This window comes from Syzygium oleosum, unplaced genomic scaffold (assembly GCF_021117445.2).
Source record: "Syzygium oleosum isolate NSW1041296 unplaced genomic scaffold, Sole_v2.1 Sole_v2.37, whole genome shotgun sequence".
Lineage (NCBI taxonomy): Eukaryota > Viridiplantae > Streptophyta > Magnoliopsida > Myrtales > Myrtaceae > Syzygium > Syzygium oleosum.
The window spans coordinates 320,953-344,069 of NW_026607521.1; the positions used below are offsets into that span (position 1 = coordinate 320,953).

General features: G+C 40.1%; 2 protein-coding genes across 6 annotated transcripts; one reads left to right on the forward strand and one right to left on the reverse strand.

Annotated features, from left to right (window-relative positions):
- Positions 1–3,191: 3,191 nt before the first annotated feature.
- LOC115688575 (transcription factor bHLH128-like) lies at positions 3,192–9,138 on the forward strand. 2 transcript variants are annotated; one of them, XM_030614418.2, is made up of 6 exons: positions 3,192–3,877; positions 5,312–5,613; positions 6,081–6,212; positions 7,494–7,559; positions 7,846–7,914; positions 8,778–9,138. In XM_030614418.2, the coding sequence occupies exons 1-6, from the start codon at positions 3,367–3,369 to the stop codon at positions 8,829–8,831; spliced, it is 1,134 nt and encodes a 377-aa protein (XP_030470278.1). In that variant the 5' UTR covers positions 3,192–3,366; the 3' UTR covers positions 8,832–9,138. The 2 variants fall into 2 exon arrangements, with proteins under 2 accessions (XP_030470278.1, XP_030470279.1); XM_030614419.2 differs by having other exon boundaries at positions 5,315–5,613.
- Positions 9,139–9,251: 113 nt separating this feature from the next.
- LOC115688574 (DEAD-box ATP-dependent RNA helicase 28) lies at positions 9,252–22,061 on the reverse strand. Of its 4 annotated transcripts, none has more exons than XM_056305435.1 (20): positions 21,685–22,061; positions 21,383–21,562; positions 21,201–21,269; positions 20,984–21,090; positions 20,068–20,146; positions 19,460–19,633; positions 19,140–19,288; positions 17,144–17,239; positions 16,517–16,619; positions 16,243–16,305; positions 15,942–16,003; positions 15,733–15,829; positions 14,780–14,898; positions 14,668–14,710; positions 14,271–14,372; positions 13,000–13,098; positions 12,829–12,912; positions 12,155–12,426; positions 10,648–10,695; positions 9,252–9,805 (listed from the first exon to the last, which is right to left on the reverse strand). In XM_056305435.1, the coding sequence occupies exons 1-19, from the start codon at positions 21,943–21,945 to the stop codon at positions 10,680–10,682; spliced, it is 2,175 nt and encodes a 724-aa protein (XP_056161410.1). In that variant the 5' UTR covers positions 21,946–22,061; the 3' UTR covers positions 9,252–9,805; positions 10,648–10,679. The 4 variants fall into 4 exon arrangements, with proteins under 4 accessions (XP_056161410.1, XP_056161411.1, XP_030470277.1 ...); XM_056305436.1 differs by lacking the exon at positions 9,252–9,805 and adding an exon at positions 10,216–10,462; XM_030614417.2 differs by lacking the exon at positions 9,252–9,805 and having other exon boundaries at positions 10,216–10,695.
- Between the last annotated feature and the right edge of the window lie 1,056 nt (positions 22,062–23,117).

Consider the following 23,117-nt stretch of genomic DNA (forward strand, 5'->3'; position numbering starts at 1 on the left):
CCTATCAAGTTCGCATAAGAAAAGCATGCACATAAACTCGATTAATTTCTTCGTTCCTTGGGGTAGTGGTAATTTCAGTATCGAAGTGATGGGTGATGTCTTCTCTAAATTGACTTCTTGCATTGATGTGATTCATGTTGAGAGGAAAATTGCATGAAGGTTGTCCTTGTCAATGCAAATATGGAACGAAGTTATGTCAATCAAAGCAATTAGCCCATGTATGGTAGAACAAGAAATGGATAGAGAAATCACCTACTCAATGCATCTCGATTTTTCATTCTGATAGATTTTAGGTGATATATGTGCGATCGACGCAAGATACATATGGTGGATGAGCTCAAGTGTACCGAGCGGGATATAGTAATTAAAAAAAGATAATATTGAAGAGAGAGAGGGAGAGAGTCTCATGAGTGTGGTCACTCTTCCCGGTGGGTCAATGACAATTATTAAAGCAGATCACATCCTCCACAAATGTTCCCAACCCAATACATTGAACCTTTTGCTAAAAACCTTTTCCGCAAGGGCAAAGTTCAGTTAACCTCGAACCCTACAATATTATTATATATTTTCTCCAAATATTGTAATGCTAACCCATCACTTGGAGACAGCGACGGATCAGAAAGATTCACGAGAATGACTACTATATTGCCCTTTTCTTTTTGGGCAAAAATCTGAATGATTGGCGTGTCACCGGCGGGGAGGCTGACAGACCAATCAGATCTCTTATCATTTTGTTCCTCACTGTCCAATCACATTCGATCGACAGGTCCACAAGCCGAGCGAGGTCATTGGCTGGTTCTGGTTCCATAGCAGTAGTAATGCTGATGCTGGGTCCTCCCGGTAGCCTGTCCTGGTTATTAATTGGAGCAAAGAGAGAGAGAGAGACAGAGGTGCGCCTCTGAATCTGATGAGATGGAAGCGCTGGGGAGTTGCTCACCAATGAAGTTGCCTCCTCCTTTTCTTCTCTCTCCGTAAATAACGACAGCAGATCACACTGTTGAGCCACACATGTCGAAAGTTGTTCTCGTGTTCGAGGTTTACACATTCCCTCAACAAGACCACTGTTGAACCGAAAACCCTCCTCAGAGGCGAGGCCAGTCACCATATATTTCACTTTACACCGCAGTAAAAAGAGGAGGGCTTTAGGAAAGGCATGACAGACTTGATTCCCCCCTCTATTGATTCACTTTCTTTGCATATTTGCAGCCCTTTTCTTGTTTCTATGTTATTTCCATTTTGGCTTATCTGGTTTTTATTTATTTTTTTGAGTATGAAAAAAATATTTACTTCATTTCGGAAATAGACGGTTCTCATCGTCTCCGATCAGAATGCAATGAGGAGGATTTTCTCTATCTTGGGTGCAGATTTGTGAATTTAATTTAGTTGCGAGTTTGTTTATACCCGTTCCCAGTGTATTATGCCGGACAACATGTCATATTCTAAAGTCTCGCATTAGATGGGGGTTGGCTCTATTGAATTTTTAATATGTGTACATCCACCCCTTGTTGCCAACTTGTGAGGGTTATTTAGAGTTTTCCTTTTGTGGGGTGTGGCTTGTGTGGAACTAGCTGTCTTGTTACGTGATGATATTAGAGCAAGATCCCTCTAGTGTATACGTGGTTTGTGGATGGACAAGGCCCCTGACAATGGCGGGGAATAATCATCAAGACGAGAAATTTGAAACGAGGTATGGCTCTTAGCAATCTTCCAAGAGTGGCGGATGAGATAGAAATACTCAGGATCACACATTAAGTAGATAGAGAGTATCGCTGGCGGCATGGTGACAAGCCACGAGAATGTTAATTTCTCACCCTGTGAATAGTCAATGTCCCACATCAAGTGAGAGAGGTCCCATAATTGAATCATAATTGAACATCCATCCCAAAATGATCATCGCTTCACCTAGTTACTAAAAATACTATTTTCTAAGGCTTGACCCCTATAATACTACTCAAATGTCATGTTATAGAGGATGATATCAAAGATAATAAAATGAGTTCTTGGTCTATCTTAGCTAGAGATCTTAAATGCCGCGCTTTAATATGTGTAATTTGACAATGTTAATCAAGATCGACACACACAGACAATACCTAAATCTCAATGATAATTACCCGTGATACAACACAAAGCTTATTGAAACCACAGATTTTTTTTTTTTTTTTGTATCTTTTCTGCGGAAGGATTGGTATCATTGCGGAGGAAAGTGAATAGGGAATAGAATAGCCACATTCACTTCAAGTCATGGAGAGAAAGGTGACCGATATAAGTCAAAATTATAATGGTTTGCCCACTAAATAAGGCAATACTATTATTCAAATACAAAATTATTTTGAAAGAGAATCTCAGAGCAGGATTAAATAAAACTATTTCACCAACTAGTGGTTGGCTTGGCTTGTCATCTCCCTTCCTCAAGCACGCGAACCCCACAAGCTACGCTTTAAAAAATTAAATTGATATTTTTCAGACAAAAACGAAATCCAAACCCTAATTTTTCATTCTTGCGAACACCACCACCTATACGAGGGTCCTCTTGATTTCATCACATAATTAATTATAACATGGAGAAAAGTCGTAATTATTCGGCCTTACACTTTTTCTAATCAAGATTATTTATTTAAAATTCGTCTAATCAAGTCATACTTCCGGAATTTTTAGAATAAATTCCCCTCCGGCCAAAATTTGAGACAATTTTGTCTTGGCAAACCAGTAAAAAGCTCTCTTCTCAATAATTACTTGATTACAGCGAGACTAGTAAAGTATTATATTGTAATGAATAGAACGGATGTCCTAAAGGGTCGTGCGCTCGATATCTTCTATAGGAGAAGCCAGCGGCTAGACCACCCATCCTAGTTGTGTAGGATTTACGAGACTCAAACGGTCGAATTGGGTTCCGCATCTAGTAAAAATTTCTCAAAAAACGGAGGAAAGAGAGGAGAGGGGAAGAAAAGAAAAGGAAGATCTTGGACCCAAAATAAATCTCGGACAATTGATTACAGATGGATTCTATACACGTGGTCCGCATGATCAACGGTCAGGATGAACCCAATCCATTTACGCTCGGGTCCAAGGCGGGTGACGTAATGAAAAGTCACCAACGGGTGATGGGATAACCACTCCTAAGACTTTTTCCGCATTCAAGCATCCGGTGTCTCTCTCTCTATCTTTACGACAAAAGAACAAAGAAAGAGAGAGAGCGCGAGAGAGAGCGCGAGAGAGGGATCTTCTTGCTCTTAGCAAGTAGCAGCTGCAGCAGCTGCAAGCTGGTGTTCTTTCTTTTTTGTTTATTGGTTGGAGGCAGAGAGAGAGAGAGAGAGAGACAGAGACAGAGACAAGGGAGAAGCAATAAAGATTTGAGTGGTTCAAAACATGTATCATCCATCGTCCTCGTCTTCCTCCTCCCACTCCCAGAAATCTATGGGCTCGAGCGGTGGTGGTGGTGGGGGTGGTGGTGGTGGTCTTACCCGCTACAGCTCGGCTCCAGGGTCTCTCTTGGCTAACGCCGTCGATTCCGTCATTGGCAACCCCAACAGCGGCCGCGGCGACTTCTCCGCCCTCGGTTCCTCCTCCTCCTCCTCCGTCCAGCCGCCCCGCCACCACCACCACCCGCACCCGCACCCGCACCCGCCTCCCCCGCCGTCCTTCTTGGGCCACTACTTCTCCGCGGACTCCTCCTCTCTGACCTCCGAGTCAACCTGCAAAGTCAACTCCTCCAACGGCGACCACCAGCAACCCCCCAAGGACAACAAGACCACTGGGTTGCACGACTTGGGGGTTGGGGTGGGGTCTTCCTCCGCGTCTCCTCGTCCTTCCTCTTCTTCTCTGCTGAGGCAGAGAAGCTCCCCTGCTGGCTTCCTGTCCCACCTCACTCCTGATACAGGTCCCTGCTCTTTCTTGCTTCTCATTTTCTCTTACTTTTCGAGGGGTCCGATGTGTGGTAGTTTTAGTGGGCTGCTCAGACTTTTTTGAGGTTTACTTTCTGTTTTCCTAATTCTGGTAATTTGTTCTGTCAGATGTTGCTGCCTGGGTTTCCTTAAAAACATGACACTCGTTATGCATCTTGTTTTGCTATTTATGGTTTTCGCTGTTGACCCTTTTCATTATGGGGTCGATGGAACGTCCTCGGTTTTCTGTTGGACATTTGGATTTGATAGGGACAATACCCGTTACATATTGGAGAGACTAGCTCGAGCCATCTAGCCAATCTCGTGTAAAGCTCCGCCCATTCCCCTGTTCTCTTAACTTGCTTGCACCTTCTCAACCCACGAGTTTCTTCTACTTCTATGACAAAACCTTTCAGATTTCAAAGTTAACGAGGAAAAGTTTCTTCTTTGGGCTAGCTGGAATCTCTGCAACTTGTGGCTGAGTCACGTGTACAAGTATGGAGGCATAGCTACTCCATTCTATGAACAACATGGAATGGGATCGTCTTTTAATTAATATATAATTCCTTTAGTTTTCCTCTTTTAATAGTACGGTAGTGTTTAGTAAATGATGCAACCGGTGGTGGCCAGAACAAGTCCTGAGCTTGCTGTTCCGTTCTGTGTGTGCTGGATGGATCATGTGCTGGGGCTTTAAATGTTGTTCCTGCTTTTGCCACTTGTTGCCTACCCATTCTTTTCTATTTTTCCTCCATTCTCTGTAATCCTGGGGAGAGAGCTTATGGAATAGAGTGCCGTTTATAATTGAAATGACTTCTATAACCATCCCCCAACTACAAAAAAAAGGAGCAAAAGAACAATCAAATCCCTCATAAGAGTAAACCTGCAGCTGTATATTGTTGAAGTTGATCGTTAATCCTGAGTAGAAGGTTTACTCTTGCGATAAATGGCAATATGACTGAACAGTCGACCAACGTGTATCTTCATTTTATCATGAATCAACCTTAGTTCACTTGATGTTCTGGTCCTGGATGCTTTTACCTTACAGTAATTTATCCGTGCAGTTTTCTCGAGCATCACCTCGTTCCTTGAGCTTACATATTCCTCAATATGCTTCCAAGAGATTATAATTAATTTGAGGGCAGTTCAAGATATTTTTCTATGATTTGGTACTAGATGAATTTCAGGATTACCCCAATCCTCAAGGACCAGAATAATTTGGTTTGCTTCTTGCGTGTCTTCATGTTCTTTTCGTTTTATGTATCATCTACTTGGCTGTCTCAAGAGTATATTTTGCTCCTGTAAAAATTGGGCTGAATCCTGTGTTCATCCGAGAACTTCTCTTCCGACTATTCTGATGATAGGTACTTATGACTTGTCTATGCTATTGCTGATTTTGATATTACTCTAAATAACTTTATGATATTGCACAGCAGGTTTTTCACTTACACAAGGGGCTGGAAGCTCTAATGGTGGTCATGGATTTTCCAGGTTGAAGCCTCAGTTGAGCTTCACTAGACAAGAGTCGCTTTCTCATATTTCTGAAGTAAGTGAAAATGGCGTCGAAGGTGTAAGCCCAGACAATGGCCACCATGGCGCTACACATTCCTATGCCACTACAAGCTTTGGCATAGACTGGGAGAACAGTAACTCCATCGTTTTTTCTCCGCCCTCAGGAAAACATGCCAAGAATGTCGATGGAGATATGTACAGCTTTAACCCCTTAGAAACTCAGGTACTCATTTTTCATTACTTTCTGTTTGTTCGTTTACCTCCTCTTCCACCTTTACATATACATCCATATCCAGCGATTCACTGAATGAGAACAAAGTCTTAAGCAAAATTTTTCTCATTAAAACAAACTGACGTCTCAATACAAGTCTTCACACTTTCTTGTGGCAATATTTATCATCTTTGGTTTACATTTTGATTCCTTTGTCTATCTCCCTGAGTCGTTTTGATAATGACCTAGTATTTCTTTTTGGGTGGCTCAAAGCCTTATGAGGGTTCTGGCAAACACTTACAGATGCAGCACCTTAGAGCAACTTTTCTGCTTCACCCAGTTTCATAGGGTTTTAGATTCAGAAAATGAGTTTCCAAACACACTTTTAGTTGCTTTAATCATGATGTACATGCAAATCTGCATCAGAAATATTGACCTATTAGCTTATCTCATTTTGTTCCCCTTGATGTTTATTTCAGTTTAGCTTGCCCCAGACAACTCTTGAGATGGCCACCGTAGAGAAGCTCCTCCACATTCCTGAAGACTCAGTTCCCTGCAAAATTCGTGCTAAGCGTGGCTGTGCAACTCACCCCCGAAGTATCGCTGAACGGGTGAGTAACCTTACTAAAATTAGCCAGGCCTTTTATCACCACATCATTCTAAGGGCTGCAATAGGTACTCTTTGAGTTCATACAGGTCTTCTATTAGTATGAAATAGCATCTGAGTTATGGCTTGGAATAATGATATTTAGTTCTCTAATAATGTGAGATATTATGCTTTCCTAACTAGACTGTAAGAGACATCCTTCATTTAGCAAATATGTAATACACTAAGTACTTAATATGTACTAAAATTCAGTTTTTCTTATGGTATATCTGTTGGCCCTTCTCCATTATTGCAAGATCTACTTTATTTGATCAAGCCGTAAAACTTGTTGGAATTACTTCCAAGGTTGGACAAATTGTTGCAGCCGCTTCTCGGGAGTATAATTCTCAATAGAGCTATGACAGAAAAGGAATTTTTTTTTCCCTCATGACTAGCAGCATGGCGATTTAGAAGCTAACACCAAAGAACATACAAACCACAAATGCAATAAACAGAAGCTTTTCGCTTGAAGTGGGGTCAGCTAACTCCAACCCTGCAAAATTATATTCTCTGGTCTTCCTGAATCAGTATTTGTATCAGCCTGGGAAGTTGTCATTTGGATTAGTCACCCTAAATCCCTCTGAAACTGATTTTGGTTCGAGATGAATGAGTGAAACCATCTTCATTCTGTGGGCTTATTCAAATCTTCAACCATTTTAGTTAAAGTTCCAAGTTCATGGATGGCAAGATTGTGCTCTGGAGATTTGGCATTATGCTATAGCCCCTATTAACCAGACCAAGTAGCATAAAATGGATTGTTGTCCAGCCGTTAGGATCTCAGTCATGTTGTAATATGGGCCTAGTTAATGGGCAAAACTAAGCACTTTGCTCTAATGTCTTTATCTTTTCAATTTTTTGCATCTTTAGGAAGTGTATGCTAGTGTGAGTTTGCCTGGCCAGAATTGTTGGCCTACAAGAATCGAATGGAAGAACCTGACGTGCACCCATAGAGCAAGTTTGATAGTAGTAATAGGTTGAGGTTGGAACGGATTAGGAGAAGAAAGGGAATACAACGAGGAATATTTGGTTGTGGAGTTCTTTGCGACTTTTGACATCTCTGCTTTCTATTCATTTAGTGTCTCGACATATTTCTTTTCTCATCCACATAGTAGCCTACTTTTGCAAAGCACACAGTTTTGCCATTTAGCTGCAGATTTAGTAAATATTATCTTTGCTAAATCATTTCGAGAAACTTGATTGTGCTGCTTGTATTTCTTATGCCAATTTATGGCTCTGCATGTGACAGGAAAGAAGAACTAGAATAAGTGGGAGGCTGAAGAAACTGCAGGAGCTTGTCCCTAACATGGATAAGGTGATCATCAATTTATTTCCGATGCAGCCATGCATTAAATTTCAGCACCCATTTTCTTTAGCACGGTACGCGTGAATTGCTGAAATAGTTGCTTGGCATAACTGCATTAGGCAGAAGCATGCAATCTGGATTCCTTCGTGGAATATGTCTGCTAAATTCTTGATAGTTGGAGCTGTACTAGATTCATCATCTCTTTTTTCCTAAAACTGCTTGATGCTGCTATTTGTTATGTGGTTCATCAAAGTTTACAAACCATAGTTGTGTTTGTGTTTGATCCCCTCTGCAGCAAACGAGCTATTCAGACATGCTTGATTTGGCCGTTCAGCATATCAAAACTCTTCAGAATCAGGTTCAGGTGTGTGAATCTCATCCATTCTCTGTTGACTGTTGAAATATGCCCAGGAATGACCATTAAAGGTCATGCAAAGTTTAAGTGAAAGTGGATGCATCGTATCTGCCTGCTTACGTTGAAAATCTCTTCACTAGATGAAATAAAATCCACTCTTTGTAAGATATGAACTTAACTAACCAGATGAAATGAATTAAGGATACATGTTTCCTGCCATGAACTTTGTCCCCGTGTAATCTAAGTTGAGATACTTTCATAGTACAAAGTGACGTGGCTTCCGAATTGTTAAAGCGAGAGGAACTGTTTGTTACTAACTATGAACCGGCAAGGATTGTTTATTGGTCTTCATAATCAACTGCCCCGCAGTCTGCCTGCTGGTTTACTCCTAAGTAGACCGAAAAGGCTACCCTGTACTTTTGCATCATCAGTTATTAAATTGCGCATAGTGAACTCTGTTTTAATCCATTGGAATGACTTTCTCCTATTTTATGCAAATAACATGTGCAGAATTAAGATTTAGTGACTTTCTAGGACAGGGTTGCATAGGTGATGCAGAGACAAGGAGGAGGATAGTAACTGTTAATTAGAAAAAAATTAAGTTGGTCTCCATTTACAAGTTGTAACTCATAAGTAAATCAGAAGTGTTATATTCAGCTTCACATGCCCAATTGAAGTTTTGAGGTAGGTGGCTGCAGCTTACTCTTACCATGTGGTGATCAAGAGAATATTCTATGTGAATCTGAACTGTAAAACGAACCTAGTTAATAGTCATTTTCACATATTACTGAATTGAAGGCTGGGTACTGATGAACATTGCACGTCTTCTGTGTTTTAATACCTTAAATTTGGTCTGGTGTCCGCATCTTCAGAAGCTTCGCCAAGATCTTGAGAACTGCACATGCGGGTGCAAGCCAGGCTCATAGCATTTGCGGATGGAAAATGATGATGCAAGGTTTTGAAGCAAAAGGCGGCGGCGTTGCTGGAACCTAGCAGAACTAATTTTTGTCATGCTGTCAAGTTAGGCCGAATAACGCAGATTAGTGGAGAACTCAGACGTGTACATAATTACAGTTTGAGTGTTTCAAGGTAGCCGATTGGGAAACTAAGTTGATCTAGTTTAATTTCGTTCTCCTAGCGGATCGTGTAAAATAGAGTTTATTTCATCTTCGGCCTTTTGTTAAAGCATCAGACCCTCCTTTTTCCTTAATAAAATTTGGTCAAGTTTTGTCACAGGGTATATGTAGATTTCTTCTTGTATTTCTGTGTTGAAATCTTGTGAACTTGCCTAATTGTTGGAATTTGATGTACGATGACAATGTTACAGGGATGTATGAGAGAACCTATGAGCTGAAATGCACAAAATTCTTATTGCTTTACAAGGCTAAGCTAGAAATAAAAAAGAAACCGAATGCATTTCGGTGTAACGTGAATCATACATCTACGAGGAATAACCCTGGATTATGCTCTAGGTGAAGAAGGGGTCTTCTCGCAGGTCAGGGTTGGAATCATTGCACTAACCCTTTCTAGCTAAGCGCTAATTCCACACGCATGGATCCACGTGCTTCTGTTCATGCCTGCTTGGGATTAGCTCGGCCCTCAAAGATTTCATATTGTTCTATTGTGAACCCGAAAAAACGAGGAAAAGAAGAACATAAGCACTCATCTGGATTTTCGTCCTCCCAGTTAATTAAAAAGAACAGAAGAAACAATCAGCCTCAATGCAAGCAACAATTCCTCCACTCCGAACTGGGAGCATGTCCATTGATCCGCTACACCAAATTGTGAATACAACACCTAGATTGTTCTTTAACCATCCTCTCCCTCTCCAGTCTACAGGAAGATTTCGATTTTGAGAAGGCACACGATGATTAGGAAGCAAAGTCTCGCTTTTCGCTAGCTACAAAATGAAAGATTTCTGGTTACTTGACGTTCAAAAACAGTCTAGAGTAGAATATTTATGATCTAAAAGGAACATTAAAGTGCCCTACTCAGACTCTCAATGATGGTCAAAGACAGACTATTGAAGTACGATGATTGTTTTTGTAAGACATATATGCTAAAACGAGCTTATCATTATTTTATGCAGGCGCAACACAGTGAAAATTGGGCTAAGGACGGATGAAAACATCCCGAAGCATGGCATAGCGCCTTCGTAAACGTGCCCAAATAAAGATCAGTCTCGACTGACTGTAAACTTCTGCTATTGGAAGGATCTCAGTTTGACTGTTAAACTTTATTAACATAGAAGATGTCATATATCTAAAACAGATGGTGCTGCTGTGAAACATAAATTACCAGTCGAAACAATAAAAGGCAGGAATACACTTCTATTTTTATTATAAATAAGGAGAAAACCAAACCAGATTACAATTAAAAGAAACGTGCAAAAATCCGGTCGCAAAGCACATGTCAATGGTCATCCCAATGCCTGACCTAAGTAAATACTCTTCTCTGCCATGACGCCATCCTCGCAAATATAATGCAGTCAGCTCAGCTCTTTTCAGGGGAAAAAGAAAATGCAACCAAGCAAAGTGATGGAAAAAGTAATGGACCCCTGCCAACCATCAAGTTCCAACTATTCACTCGGTAGCCCGCGATGATTTCCATGTGCTCTAAAGATGTTAAAAGACCTAGCTCGTGCTTCACACATCTTTGGTCATTGCCCAGGTATCCTTTTGAGAAGCAGCACATAGGGGCTACCACTACAAATGCACTCTTCAACGGTGCAAAATATACTACCTTATAACATTCATGGTGCTGAGTGTCCTCTGCTACCTCCGCTTGTACCTGGAGAAAGACCGGAATGAGAATTCTACTAAAAAAAATGATCAACTTTTCATCCATTGAAAACTCAAGACTGAATCTTAAACGTGCTTCTACATTACTGTTAAACCCACAAACAAGCATCATTCTAATTATCAGGTGTTCAGGAAAAAAAATATATATCAGGTGTTCTCAAACCCCACAGATAGCAATTATTCACACAATTCCTCACTATTAAATTAAACGAGAAGATCCATACACTCCATCAACAGTAGCATATAATCCATAAGCAGTTCTCCTCTTAAATCTTAACTCGCAGTAATTCCCAAGCCGGAGGCCACCAGAGAGTTTGTAAAGGTCATAAGTGACATTATACAAGCACATGTAAGGAATTAAGCATCTAAATGAAATATGGCAAACAATTTTCCAAACTTCAGGAGTCTTAAGAAAGTTGAAAAACATGAAAGTACTAGGATAGGAGGTGATAACACAAATTCTAAGCATACAAGCCCACTCTTACAACCAAAAGGCAAAAGCAGATTTCTTGATTTGTCAACAAATTCAAAGAGTTGCACTAACAAGCCAAGTCCAGATAAAACAATATAAAAGCATAATCTTTATGGTAAAAAAAAAAAAAAAGCAGATGGAGGATTGTCATGCCGTTTAACAAGTGAAACAAAACCTTAGGGAATGAACTATCGGATTTCTACAAAATCAAATGGGATCTGTGCATCTGTTACTACATCACCTACACCATAAGCGACTAAACCAACATTTGTTAGAGATTCAGTCTTATGCCACACAGGAAACATATGTGATCGCTTAATGGAAAGTAATAAAGGATATCAACTACAATGAGCGATGAAAAGGAATACACTCATCCCAGGGAAAAATAATATTAGATTATTTCAGTGCTCCACTTACAACAGCCGGACCAGCTAAGACCATATCTAGGACATCCACTAACGTAGCTTGAAAATAACAGAAGGGACAGGCATTCCAATTTGATGACTACATAGACGTGCAGCAAACTTCAAAGATATGTGAGCCAGCCATGTTGAAGCCAAGAAAAATCATGCTATAAAAACATTAATTTGTCACATGCTGTCCCAGAGACAGCTCCCAAAATAAAATTGCCAATGAAAATGAATATGTTGGAGAAAGACGGTAAGAAATAACAAGGCCAACCCATCGCGAATTTAGTTATGCTAGTATGCTTTTAAACTAAATCTCAACTTCTCTTCATAGGTAAAAGATAAATGACTAGGGCACCGAGGTGGTGCAAAGCTTTCAAAAAGAGCTCAAAACCAAGTCAAAGCATATACAACGTCGATCAAAGCATATACATCCACAAGAAAGTTTCCATTAAACCAGAATTATCAAGAACTTTATCACAATGTGGTTCCGAAGTCCTATAAAAAATCTTAATTTCCGATTTAATTAGATTATACATGGAGGTGGGAAAACTATACAGTTGTCATACCTTGACTTGCTTTTAAATTTGGACTTCTTCTTTCCAGCTAGAGCACCTCTCTTTTTGAGTTTTCGTTCACTCATATCACTCTCAAAAAGTTCCTTCATCTCTTCCGCTCTAGATGGAGTTCTTTCAGAAGTTCGTTTTGCTTTTTTGCTTGGTTTTCTGACAATTTTACCAGCATCCAGAGCCTTCTTCACTGACTTTGCTGCTTTTGCCCGACGGTATGCCACATCAACAAGTGATAATCCAGATTTCTCCTTTTTACCAGTTCCATCACCCTATATAAAGTCAGTTTTTAAAAGAACCCTTGCATTAATGCTAGCACATAAAAAATTGATATAAATGAACAACATGGCAGTGTGGGTTTACCCATATGCGAACATCTTTCACAAGTATGTGACAGTTACAACAGATATTAATACAGGAGTACCCAAACAGGAGGCTCATACTCAATGAAAACTATTAACAGAGGCAATTCGTTCTGGTTCTCTTCTGCATGTTTAGACTGTTTTGACCAGCAGAATACTACATTGTACCAAATAAAATTTCATGTCATGATTATTTGATAAATTCAAGCATGAGCTGGTAGGGAGCCCAAACAACCCATCCTTTGTGAGCTCTATTAAATTCCAACTGGAACCTAAAATTTGCTAACAGGGAAGAGATAACAAGAGATGTACCTCCAACTTGTCAGTCTGATTCTCGTCCTCCAACATTTCTCTAGCTGCTTCCAATCTTCGACGCTTTTTACGAGGTAGATTTTTCTGTTCAAATATTAGAAAATAAGCTCACACACAGCATAAGTCAGCAAACTTATCTTAACATCAAATGAGGAAAAAATCAGCATGTACCTCACGTTCTCGCTTTCTTTTCTCTTTCATTTTAAGGTCTTCAGCTTGTTGGGCACTGATTACCACATCTGCAGAACTCTTTCCTTTCTCCGAAGAGGCCTACCATATCAGTTCCAAAATGCCAGAAGATCAACTTTAAGGTGAATTAAAAAGTATATAATCCATTATAAGAATGTCAACACCGTAAATGGATGATAGACCAAAAGAAATTTGCATTGGAAACTTAACACGGCTCAGATAAGAGAATACAAGCCTAGATAATAAATAGCGCCAATATTCAATTTGACAGAAAACCTTCTAACATTTGGGTAACAAGAATAATCACTACCCGCTCAGTACAGCTGGCTGGATACCAATCAACCGAAATATTACTTCTAACATAAGAAGTCAGTAAAGGTGATCTGTGACGAAAACTGTATATAGCTACCCCCGGACAGACTTGTAAATTTATGTAGTTTAAGGAGAAATGGCATGTAATTGTCGGAGAGCAGGTAATAAAGATAGTTCTTGGTCAATTCTGCGAGGCATCAGAGGGATGTAATAACTGTCTAAAGTAATATAGATTGTCCAAATAAAGTCGTGTTGATAATTGCTCGCTTTGCAAGGGATGAAAGGAAATAAACGCATCTAAAATACAGAAATTGTTTGATACAGACAAATTACTTCATAGACAAAAGAGCAAATGGCTAAATCACTTACTTGCATCTCACCAAGAAACATATAAGTTATCTTTCTTTACTAAATATTATTATTGGTGCCAAAAGGACAAACAATAACAGCAACTTTTAAAATGACCATTACACTGTGCCTCCTCTGCCACTCTTAATCAATACATCCTATATGACATGAAGTAGACCGGTTAATGACCATCAAGAGAAGCATCGCTACATGCTTTACTAGCTTCCAAGAAGGTTGACCTAGAGGTGAGGATTCAGTTAAAAACAAAAAGAACAGAGTGATGAACTTTTAATATCAGAGCAATCTGGGAAACTATTTTTGACCTTTCTAAGTTAATTTTGTCAAATACCACTCCTAACTTGTCTATGTGGACAACAGCATCAAGTTTGTTTATACAGAAATAGATTAGGTTAGCAATTTTTCTTATCCCATCTCCTCAAGTAATCAGCTGATCAATTTCACAGTACAATTGCATCCAGTTGTTTAATAGTAATTAATTGAAAAACCGAATTCACACATCGGATGCTACCATATCTAAGGACAACATGTACAAATGAGAAAAACTTAACAAGCAGGTTAGATAAGTAGACAACCTTCGCTGCCTTTGCTGCAAGTTTCTTCTCCTTTTCCGTCACAAACCATGTTCTTTTAGGACGTGAAAATATGTCATCCTTATGAGCAATCAAATTTTCCGCCTGCATAGAATAATAAAAAGCTATATGACATTACCACCCAGATGCGTAGCCCCAGTAAAATGTGATTTTTATTTTAAGTTCTCATGAAAACAGAGTTCAGCAACGACACAGAATCCCCCACTTAAACTGATTCATGCATAGAAGATCCAACACATAGAAGTTCAAAATGATCCACAAAGAGAAGGTATAATTACTATCATAGCCCAACATCCCTTAATCCATATTCTTTGGCAATCACAGTTGAATAATTCAGAAAGAAGAGGTATCAGAACACATGCAGAGAATGATTATTTACCTTGGTGGCCTCCATTTCAGCTTTTCTCAAGGCCCTTTCTTCCCTGCACAAACTCTATATCAGCAATTCCACTGTAGACAATAAAATGTCAGAGTTTACATACAGTTCATACCTCTCTTCTCGAAAAATGGCAGCTACCTGACGTTCCATCCCCTCAATGAGCTGAGACCATTTAATAATTGATTGCTCTGCAACTATTCGGCTCTTCAGCTTGGAACCAGCTCTCTTAGCCTATTAAATTAGAAAGATAAACTTGAGATTAGTCAATTCTCCAAACAACCACAACCAGTCTGTTTTCACAATTTCATCAACAATTTTTATTTAGGTTTTGCAGTTCTGCACTCGACAAATTCACATGCAATAAATCGTAACCAGAAAGTACTAGCTTGTGAGATGAACAGCATGCAACAACACAATAAAAACTAAACAAACCACTACCCATTGAGCAACAGATCAGTAGATAAACTCTTTCTTTTATAGAAGGGCAAAAAGATGTCATCAAAGACTATATTCAGGAAATAAAAAAATTGCTTTTGTTACGATGATATCACTGCTCTTTTAACAACTCTAATCCAATTTTCAGTACTATTAGGGCAGAAGGCTCATTAGAAAGGGTGGAATAAAATCTTGTTAAATCCTATAATAAGTCAGAGTACTAGATTTGATGACTCTAGTGTGGGCCATGGAATTTGGGCACAAAGAAAAGGGCATGGACAAATCTTTTCACCTATCTTGCTAATAATATAATATCTTGGGCATTTCCAGCTTATTTGATTAGTAGACTATATCAGTAACATCCCATGCAATGAACCAGAGTGTAAAAGCTTCTTTGCTCTGTCAAGGTCAAAATTCATACTTACAGAACAAAGAAAATTTATCAAGTACTAAAGATAAGACCACTAGTTCTTTAAAACTTTTTATTTCTTTCTCTGCCCGTTCAAGATCGGTTGATAAATCTCAAGCAATTAATCGCCAACTCTACAGGTGACAAAATGGCTGGTTACCAATAACAATCAATCTGTAAAGCTTATAGAACCACCATCAAGAAGGAAGTGTGATGCTCACAATTGCTTTCAGTAAAGACCGGTCATTGTCAGTCACAAAAGTGACAGCACATCCTTCCCTACCCGCTCTGGCTGTTCTACCAACCCGATGAACATAACTGAGAATATAAAGGAGATGCTCTTAAAAGCAGTTGCATAAGGGAAGCATGCAGCATAGATAGAAGAGAGATATATTTGGGTACATGCAAAGTCTACGAACTTGGTCATTACCTGGTAAGATCACGGGGACAAGCATAGTTTATAACTGTCTGGACACCAATTATATCAAGCCCCTGCACAATTGCCCAGTATATAACATCATACTAAATAATTACTCCTAGTATAAGAGAACATGTTGTAGAGGTCAGACGAAGGGACCTCAAAACTAAAAGCTCATAGAGGAATATATGATTGATAAATTCTAAGCATAAATTTATTGTAATTATTAGGCTAGGGAGGAATGATTTACATGAATACATGCGTATGACTTTTTAAGGAAACCCTAATAAGGCAACCCTGTAGGAATACTTACACGGGCAGCTACATCAGTCGCAATCAGAAAATCAACTTCTTGCCTCCTGAATAGCTCTAATGCCTAGATAGATAGACACATAGAGAGAGAGAGCTGATCAGTTGAGAGAGCAAAATTGAGTACAACAATCTATATGCAATACTTTGCTCTAACCAATGGGGTTCATGGAAACGTAAGGATTGACCACACTAAAGGATAAACTTTTCTGACCAAACCATATCAATGAGTTTTCCGCAGAATGTGAATGAAATTTTTAGGGTAATAAGCAACTCACATCAAGGCGTTGCACTTGAGTAAGATTTCCATGAAGTTCCGCAGCTTTATAACCAGCTAAACCAAATATGATCTTCAACCTATGTGCAGCATCCTTTGTTCCACTGTAATTGAAATACAATAATTATATTGAAATAGTAACTACGACCTATAAAAAAAAAATGAAGAAACGCACCCCAAGACAATTAATAACAAAGAGCAGAGAAGCTACCTTACGAGTTCAGTAATAGACTGCATAAGATTTGATGATTTGCATTCAATTTTGTACACAGAATTAGACAGATCAAACGTTCAATCACCTCTAACGGTATCAAGACCAAATTTGCCAACTCAATCTCATTGTACATCCTTAACCCCATTCAACGAGAGAGAGAGAGAGAGAGAGAGAGAGAGAGAGAATCATTTTTCAAGTTCCAGATTACTAGAACATATCCTAAACTCCTACGAACAATACTAGAACATATCTCCATACCAATCCTCTATCAAAGATATAGTGATGTGACTATCACGAACTGTTATAATCTCCAGCCTTAAATACATACAAGCATCAACATAAAACCACTGAAATGTAGTAAAACTACAGAACAGAAAAGGCCATCATCATCTAAATATAATCTCTGAGTGTAACCTGAAGATTATGACTTTGGAAGTGAAAGTTTTCGAACACAAGGCCAGCAGAACCGCTTCCTGATTTGACTCGCGCATCCGGCGTATCCTGACCACCCTATATAAGATAAAACCACCAATACTAAGTACAAAACACAAAATCAAGCTAAAACCATGGAGAGCAAAGAATTGCACGGGGATGATCAGTATGTCCCTTGCTTTATAATCAAGGACAACATTTAAATTTCCACGTACTGAAACCCTTGCTGTCCATATAATCTTTGGTGCACTTAGACAAGCATCAAAGGTTATGGGGAGAGAAACACATATCATGGCTTACAGGCCGATTCAACGAGAACTGGAGAGCAAGGAATTGCGAAAAGAGTGGAGAAAGAGCGGAATGAAACTTAATCAAAATAAAAAGGGACATTCAGAACAGTACCAATTCTATGGACTAAAGATCACGTGTCACAAAATGGAAAGGTCAGAAGACCAATTGAGCGTTGACCGAAACAATGTCATAGGTCCCCTGGTTCAAGAGCCTAGTGAATAATTTTTACATATCCTATTTTTCAATTTACATGGCTATCTAAACCTTCCCTCATGAAGAGACCAAGATTCTTCGAGAACCAATTCAATTTTATGCATGGTCTACTACTTAGCACAAGGACAAATGTAAGAAAGGACATCCATGTGATTTGATCGATATGGAGAAAGCTTACAACAGGTACCTAGAGAAGTGCTTTGGAGGTTTTAGAGAAGAAAGGAGTTTGTATTACATATAAGCAAGTACAAACAACGTGTTTGATGGGGGTGGTGACTTTTGTCAAGACCAATGGAGGGATAACAAAGCATCTTTCAACAGCAACAGAGCTGCATCAAGGTCGGGCTTTAAAACCTTGTCTGTTTTCCCTAGAGATGCCCGAGGTTACCAGAAAATCCATTTTGCTCACAACATTGTGCCAGAAACTCAAGCCAACATAAATGTAAGATGGGGTGGTGACTTTTGTAAGGATATACAACTGTGTTTGATGGGGGTGGTGACTTTTGTAAGGACCCATGGAGGGATAACAAAGCATCTTTCAACAGCAACAGAGCTGCATCAAGGTTGGGCTTTAAACCCTTGTCTGTTTGCCCTAGAGATGCCCGAGGTTACCAGGAAATCCATTTTGCTCGCAACATTGTGCCAGAAACTCAAACTGACATAAATGTAAAATGAGGGGAAATGTTGTGACGCATAGGCTTATAACAGCGAATGAGTATATTCAGCAAAAATATGGTGTGGTGCCAATTTAAGATGAGAAAAAATTGTACTAAGGTGGTCTGGAAACATGAAAAGACAAACTTCAGATGCTCCTGTGAGAGTTCTCACCTAAAACGAAGATAAAGGGGTAAAAAGAAGGGAAGACCTCCAGCAAATAACAAGGATGGACAGCTCAAAAACCTTGGATGCTTGGATATCATCTAGGATCTAGTGTAGGACAGTAAGGTGATCAACATCGCTTACAGGAGAAAAGGTTTGGTTGGGGTTTTACGATACAATCTCAGCGTAATTTCACTCTGATAAATTGCGAGCACTACTGGCAAGTTTCCATTCATTAGTCTCTATTCACTTCGTCAACATCGGCCCATGAAGCAGCAATAAACCTAGTAACAAAAGAAGGCTAAGAAGTAGTCCTCTTACGGGATTGACCATAACGTGCAGCACAGTTTCAAAATTCTTGAAGCCAGCATTGTAAGCGATAATTAAGATTCTAAACAAAGTACCCAAGAAGAAGCTAAACAAAGTAAGCAAGTCAATGCATTTAAAGAAGCTTAAGCCCTGTGCCCCTGTCCATTAGTAATCCACCAACGATCGAGAAAAATGGAGGGGAAAGCAACCTAATATAGCACAATTCATGTGTGGTCCAACTAATCTTTTTCAGAACAAGAAGCTGCTATCGTGCAAGGGACAGACAATGATACTAACTAATCTATATTAGCCAAACTAACCGACAGAGAACTGAAATACCGCTTACTCCTCAGTTAATGTGGCAGGCCGTTTTGCTGATGGGTCAGCTGAAAGGCGCAAAGGTTTGACCAGAGAAAGCTGAATAAGCTCATCCACTTCTTCAGTCATTGTAGCTGAAAATAACATCGTCTGCCTCCTTTTAGGACATTGACGGACCTGAAAATAGACAGAAATGAGTCGGTCTAAAATTGATGAATGGATGGCTGTAATAACAGAAAAAGTGAGCTGATGCAATTGTCATATGCCTTAACATGTTCTGTACCCTGCAGCAAAAGCTAACCATTTGAATGAGATCTCATGGAAAAGAGTAATTGGAAAAGATTATACCAGCTCATGAATTTCAGCACTAAAGCCAAGCTCCAGCAGACGATCTGCCTCATCAAGAATAAGAACTGCAAGATCTTCAAAGTCCACTGACATAGAATTGCGCAAGTGATCTATCATGCGCCCTGGAGTTGCTACAACAATATCTGGCATTGATCTCAAGGCCACTTCTTGAACCTATATGAAAGAAGCATTATTGTCGAAAGTTTGCTCCAGTCAGAAGATTCCATACTACAACGACAATTCCATCAGCATTTTTACAAGTAATAACAGAAGAAGAACTACTTTCAACTGAAAAAAAAAAAATGCAGGTGCACTTCACACATCAATCTATACGTGCTGTCCCCATATGCAGGAATTCAACTCCATTCTTGGTTTTAGTTAACATTTGAACTTCCAGATTGAGAACCACAGTTCCAAGACGTGATCTGCCCCCGAGTCTCATGAAATCACAACGTCATATCCATTCTATGCATGAGAAGATGCTACTTTTTTAACCCAAAATCTTCTTTGACATGTCAGAGCTTGTGTCTCAAGATGTGCTTCAATGTTTTGCAGACACGGAAAAACAAAAACTCCAAAGCATAAACAGTAAGGACAGAAAAATCAACCTTTGTTGAAAGCCCACCAACAATAAGGCAACATCTGATATCGGTAAATTGAGCAAGTTTCTCTATCATGCTATGAACCCTGCAAAAATGTAAGTAAACGAATTGAATCAGATGCATCAAATGTTAGCAGACTAGCATCACTGGAATAAACTTTTAGGCAACAGAGAAAGGAGGACAGATAATCAGTGTTTAACATCAACAACCAAACAAAAGAACCATTCAGAAGAAATTAACGGCTTCGTTTTGAGACTGACTTCTTGGACCAACAGAATTTAAAATTAAAAAGCTCCTTACCAATTCTCTTATCCAAAATTCTACTAATAAGCATAGACCAAAAATTTTCGATGCTTCTATTACAAAAGATAAAAAAAAAAAATGACACTGCTAGGTTAGGCCCATGAACAAGCAAATACAAAAGAACTCCTTCAGTAAGACACATACCAACAGACTTTCCTATAAGTTTTCCAATAGAACCTGTTATCATGCACAAGGGAAATTCCTGGTTTGTAAACTCTCTCTTAACAGGAGGTAATAGCTCCACTATAAAGATAACTTGTATGGACTATAAATTACTTAAAATCCCTCTGTCCAATTCCAGAACGAGCGCTGAAGATTGTACAAGGGAAATTTGCTAGGGCAGCTTCAGGAGAGTAGGACAGGAACAAGATGCATGGCAATTTCTCTGCGTTTGGTGGTAATATGTGGGTCCCATGTGATATTAACCTTACATTATTCTGTTTAGCTCACTTTCCGTTCTGAAAAGAGGAAATACAGAGGTTTGCCATTGAAATACAAAGTGAATGGAAGAAATTGATTTCCCAAGCCATGATAAAATGAAGTTCCAATAAGTTTTCTATGAACTGTTACAGCCACATAAGCTATAGGTGGACATGAGAAAAAGATGTCAGTTACTTACTGAACTGCCAACTCCCGGGTAGGAGTAAGTATAAGAACCCTTATGGCTTTCACTCTCTTGGGTCGGAACAGCAACCTCTCCAAAGCAGGCAAAGCGAATGCAGCTGTCTGCATAAACCAACATTGAAATTGAAATAACAGCGCCCACCGCACAAACGTAGTCATGTTCCAAGTACTAAAAACTTGCATACACAACACTAGAGAGGTTTTTTCAATACCTTCCCAGAACCAGTGATGGCACTCGCACAAATATCGCGGCCTGTCAATGCTAAGGGAATGCACGCAGCCTGCAATTGAAGAGGCCCCAGCATACAGACATGAAAACCATGTCGCATTAGCCAACTACTTCCATCAAGACATTTGCAACAATCGCACGGACGATAATTATGATTGAAGGGACCTGAATAGGCGTGGGCTTGGTGTACCCTAACGCCTCGCAAGCCCTAAGAAGGGGGCGAGATAGATTGAGCTCCATAAAGGAATTGGCGTGAAAGGAGGCTCCTTCAGCCTTGTCAAAGAAGGGCTTGGTTTCGACGGCATTGCTGCCGCCATCGTCCTCATCGTCTGACCTGTAATCTTCCTACCAAATGGATCGCAGAACAGGGCCATAAGTGGGTGGAGGGAAGAAGGGACTTGAAGAGAAAAAAGAAAAAGAAAAGGGACAACGATAGAAACATATTGAACACGGCAAGAGGGACCGACCTGGATGTCGGGTTGGGAATCGGAGCTAACGTCGTCGGGGAGAACCGGGAGGGAGCGATTCTGGAGGGCCTTGGAAATCTTGAAGTCGACGGAGGTGGTGCTGTGGCGGGCGTGCTCCTCAGCGACGGACTCGGAGTAGGCAGCGAAGTCCCAGGGAGACTGCGTCTTCTCGTCTGCGTCCTCCTCCTCATCGTCGTCGTCCTCCGGGTCCTCCGGACGCTCTTCGTCGCTGGGGGCTTCGAACACGAAGCTCGACGACATGGTGATCAGCGCGGCCGACGATCAAGCGAGCTGCGGAAAGAGAGGCTGGAGCGAAAGACGGAAGCTTGGAGGTGGAGGTGGAGGTGGAGGTGGAAGCGGAAGCTTGCTAGGGTTTTTGGCGTCGTCTCGGCGGGGGTTTTGGTATTTGCCGAAGGAGCAGAAGTGGCGGTAAACGAAACGAAACGGTGACGGTGGCCCGATTGGCTAGCCCGCCCGACCCGGTCCTTACTTGACGGGCCGGACCCAACTTCGACTTCTTTCTTCTTTTTTTTTTTTGGTCAGAAACTTCGACTTGGGAAGTATGTAAAAAATAGGAACAATTTTTTATAAGATAAAAGGGTATGAAATTGGCGACATGATGATATTCGATCACGAAGCTTTGAATTTTGGATAAATAAGCGAGAGAGCATCCATTAGAATCCTAAGCCTAACACAAGGGGATGGGGGGAAAAAGTAAAATGCTTTCTTTGGATCTCTCCAACGTAGAAATCACGCATGGTATTTCGCTTCGTTTTCTTTTTTTTTTTTTCTCATAGGATTTTTGGCGGATTAAAAAACAGGACATTACTTTTCTTCTGTTGGACAAGAAGGACATTACCTACTTAGCCTAAAAAAACAAGAAAGAGGAAAAGAGTAAGGAGGGGGAGGGGGACAAAAGGCGCAGGGATGGAAGGAAGAGAAGAGACCGCTGTCTGTCAATTAGGCACGACAAAAGATTGCTTTGTCCATGTAATCGTGTCTTTTACCAAAACCATAAAAAAAGAAAAAAAAGAGAGTACTTCTAAGACAAAACCAAATAAAGGAAAACATCACCACAAGCAAACGTGCGTCTCGTTTCGAGGTATGGGTCCATGAGAATTGCTTCCCAAGGGCATTTGGCGACGCGCGGAGTGGGGGGGCAGTATTAGAGAGTATTTTTGGTCATGTACGATGATGATGCTGCTGCTGGTAGTGCTTTTGGTCAAATGAGATTCTATTATGGTCATGAAAATACTTTCTAGAGTAAAATTCTTGCAAAATTTTCGATTTTTGGGGGGCATTTCTGTGATCAGGAAAGGTAACATGTGGAGGAGGACGTGGTGGTGAATGGGGGAACGACATGACATGACATGATTGCCAGCTAAGATCACAGCGTGGCATGGCATACCATACCATGCCATCCACCAGCAGTA

What these genes read in the sequence shown, in the direction of transcription:
- LOC115688575 (XM_030614418.2), top strand. Translation starts at nt 3,367, where the DNA reads ATGTATCATCCATCGTCCTCGTCTTCCTCCTCCCACTCCCAGAAATCT. An exon ending in CCACCTCACTCCTGATACAG is followed by an intron (nt 3,878 to 5,311) that starts GTCCCTGCTCTT and finishes GATATTGCACAG; the next exon opens with CAGGTTTTTCACTTACACAA. An exon ending in CTCTTCAGAATCAGGTTCAG is followed by an intron (nt 7,915 to 8,777) that starts GTGTGTGAATCT and finishes CCGCATCTTCAG; the next exon opens with AAGCTTCGCCAAGATCTTGA.
- LOC115688574 (XM_056305435.1), bottom strand. Translation starts at nt 21,945, where the DNA reads ATGTCGTCGAGCTTCGTGTTCGAAGCCCCCAGCGACGAAGAGCGTCCG. An exon ending in CCATCACTGGTTCTGGGAAG is followed by an intron (nt 21,091 to 21,200) that starts GTATTGAAAAAA and finishes TGGTTTATGCAG; the next exon opens with ACAGCTGCATTCGCTTTGCC. An exon ending in ATCAGACTGACAAGTTGGAG is followed by an intron (nt 12,427 to 12,828) that starts GTACATCTCTTG and finishes GACTTTATATAG; the next exon opens with GGTGATGGAACTGGTAAAAA.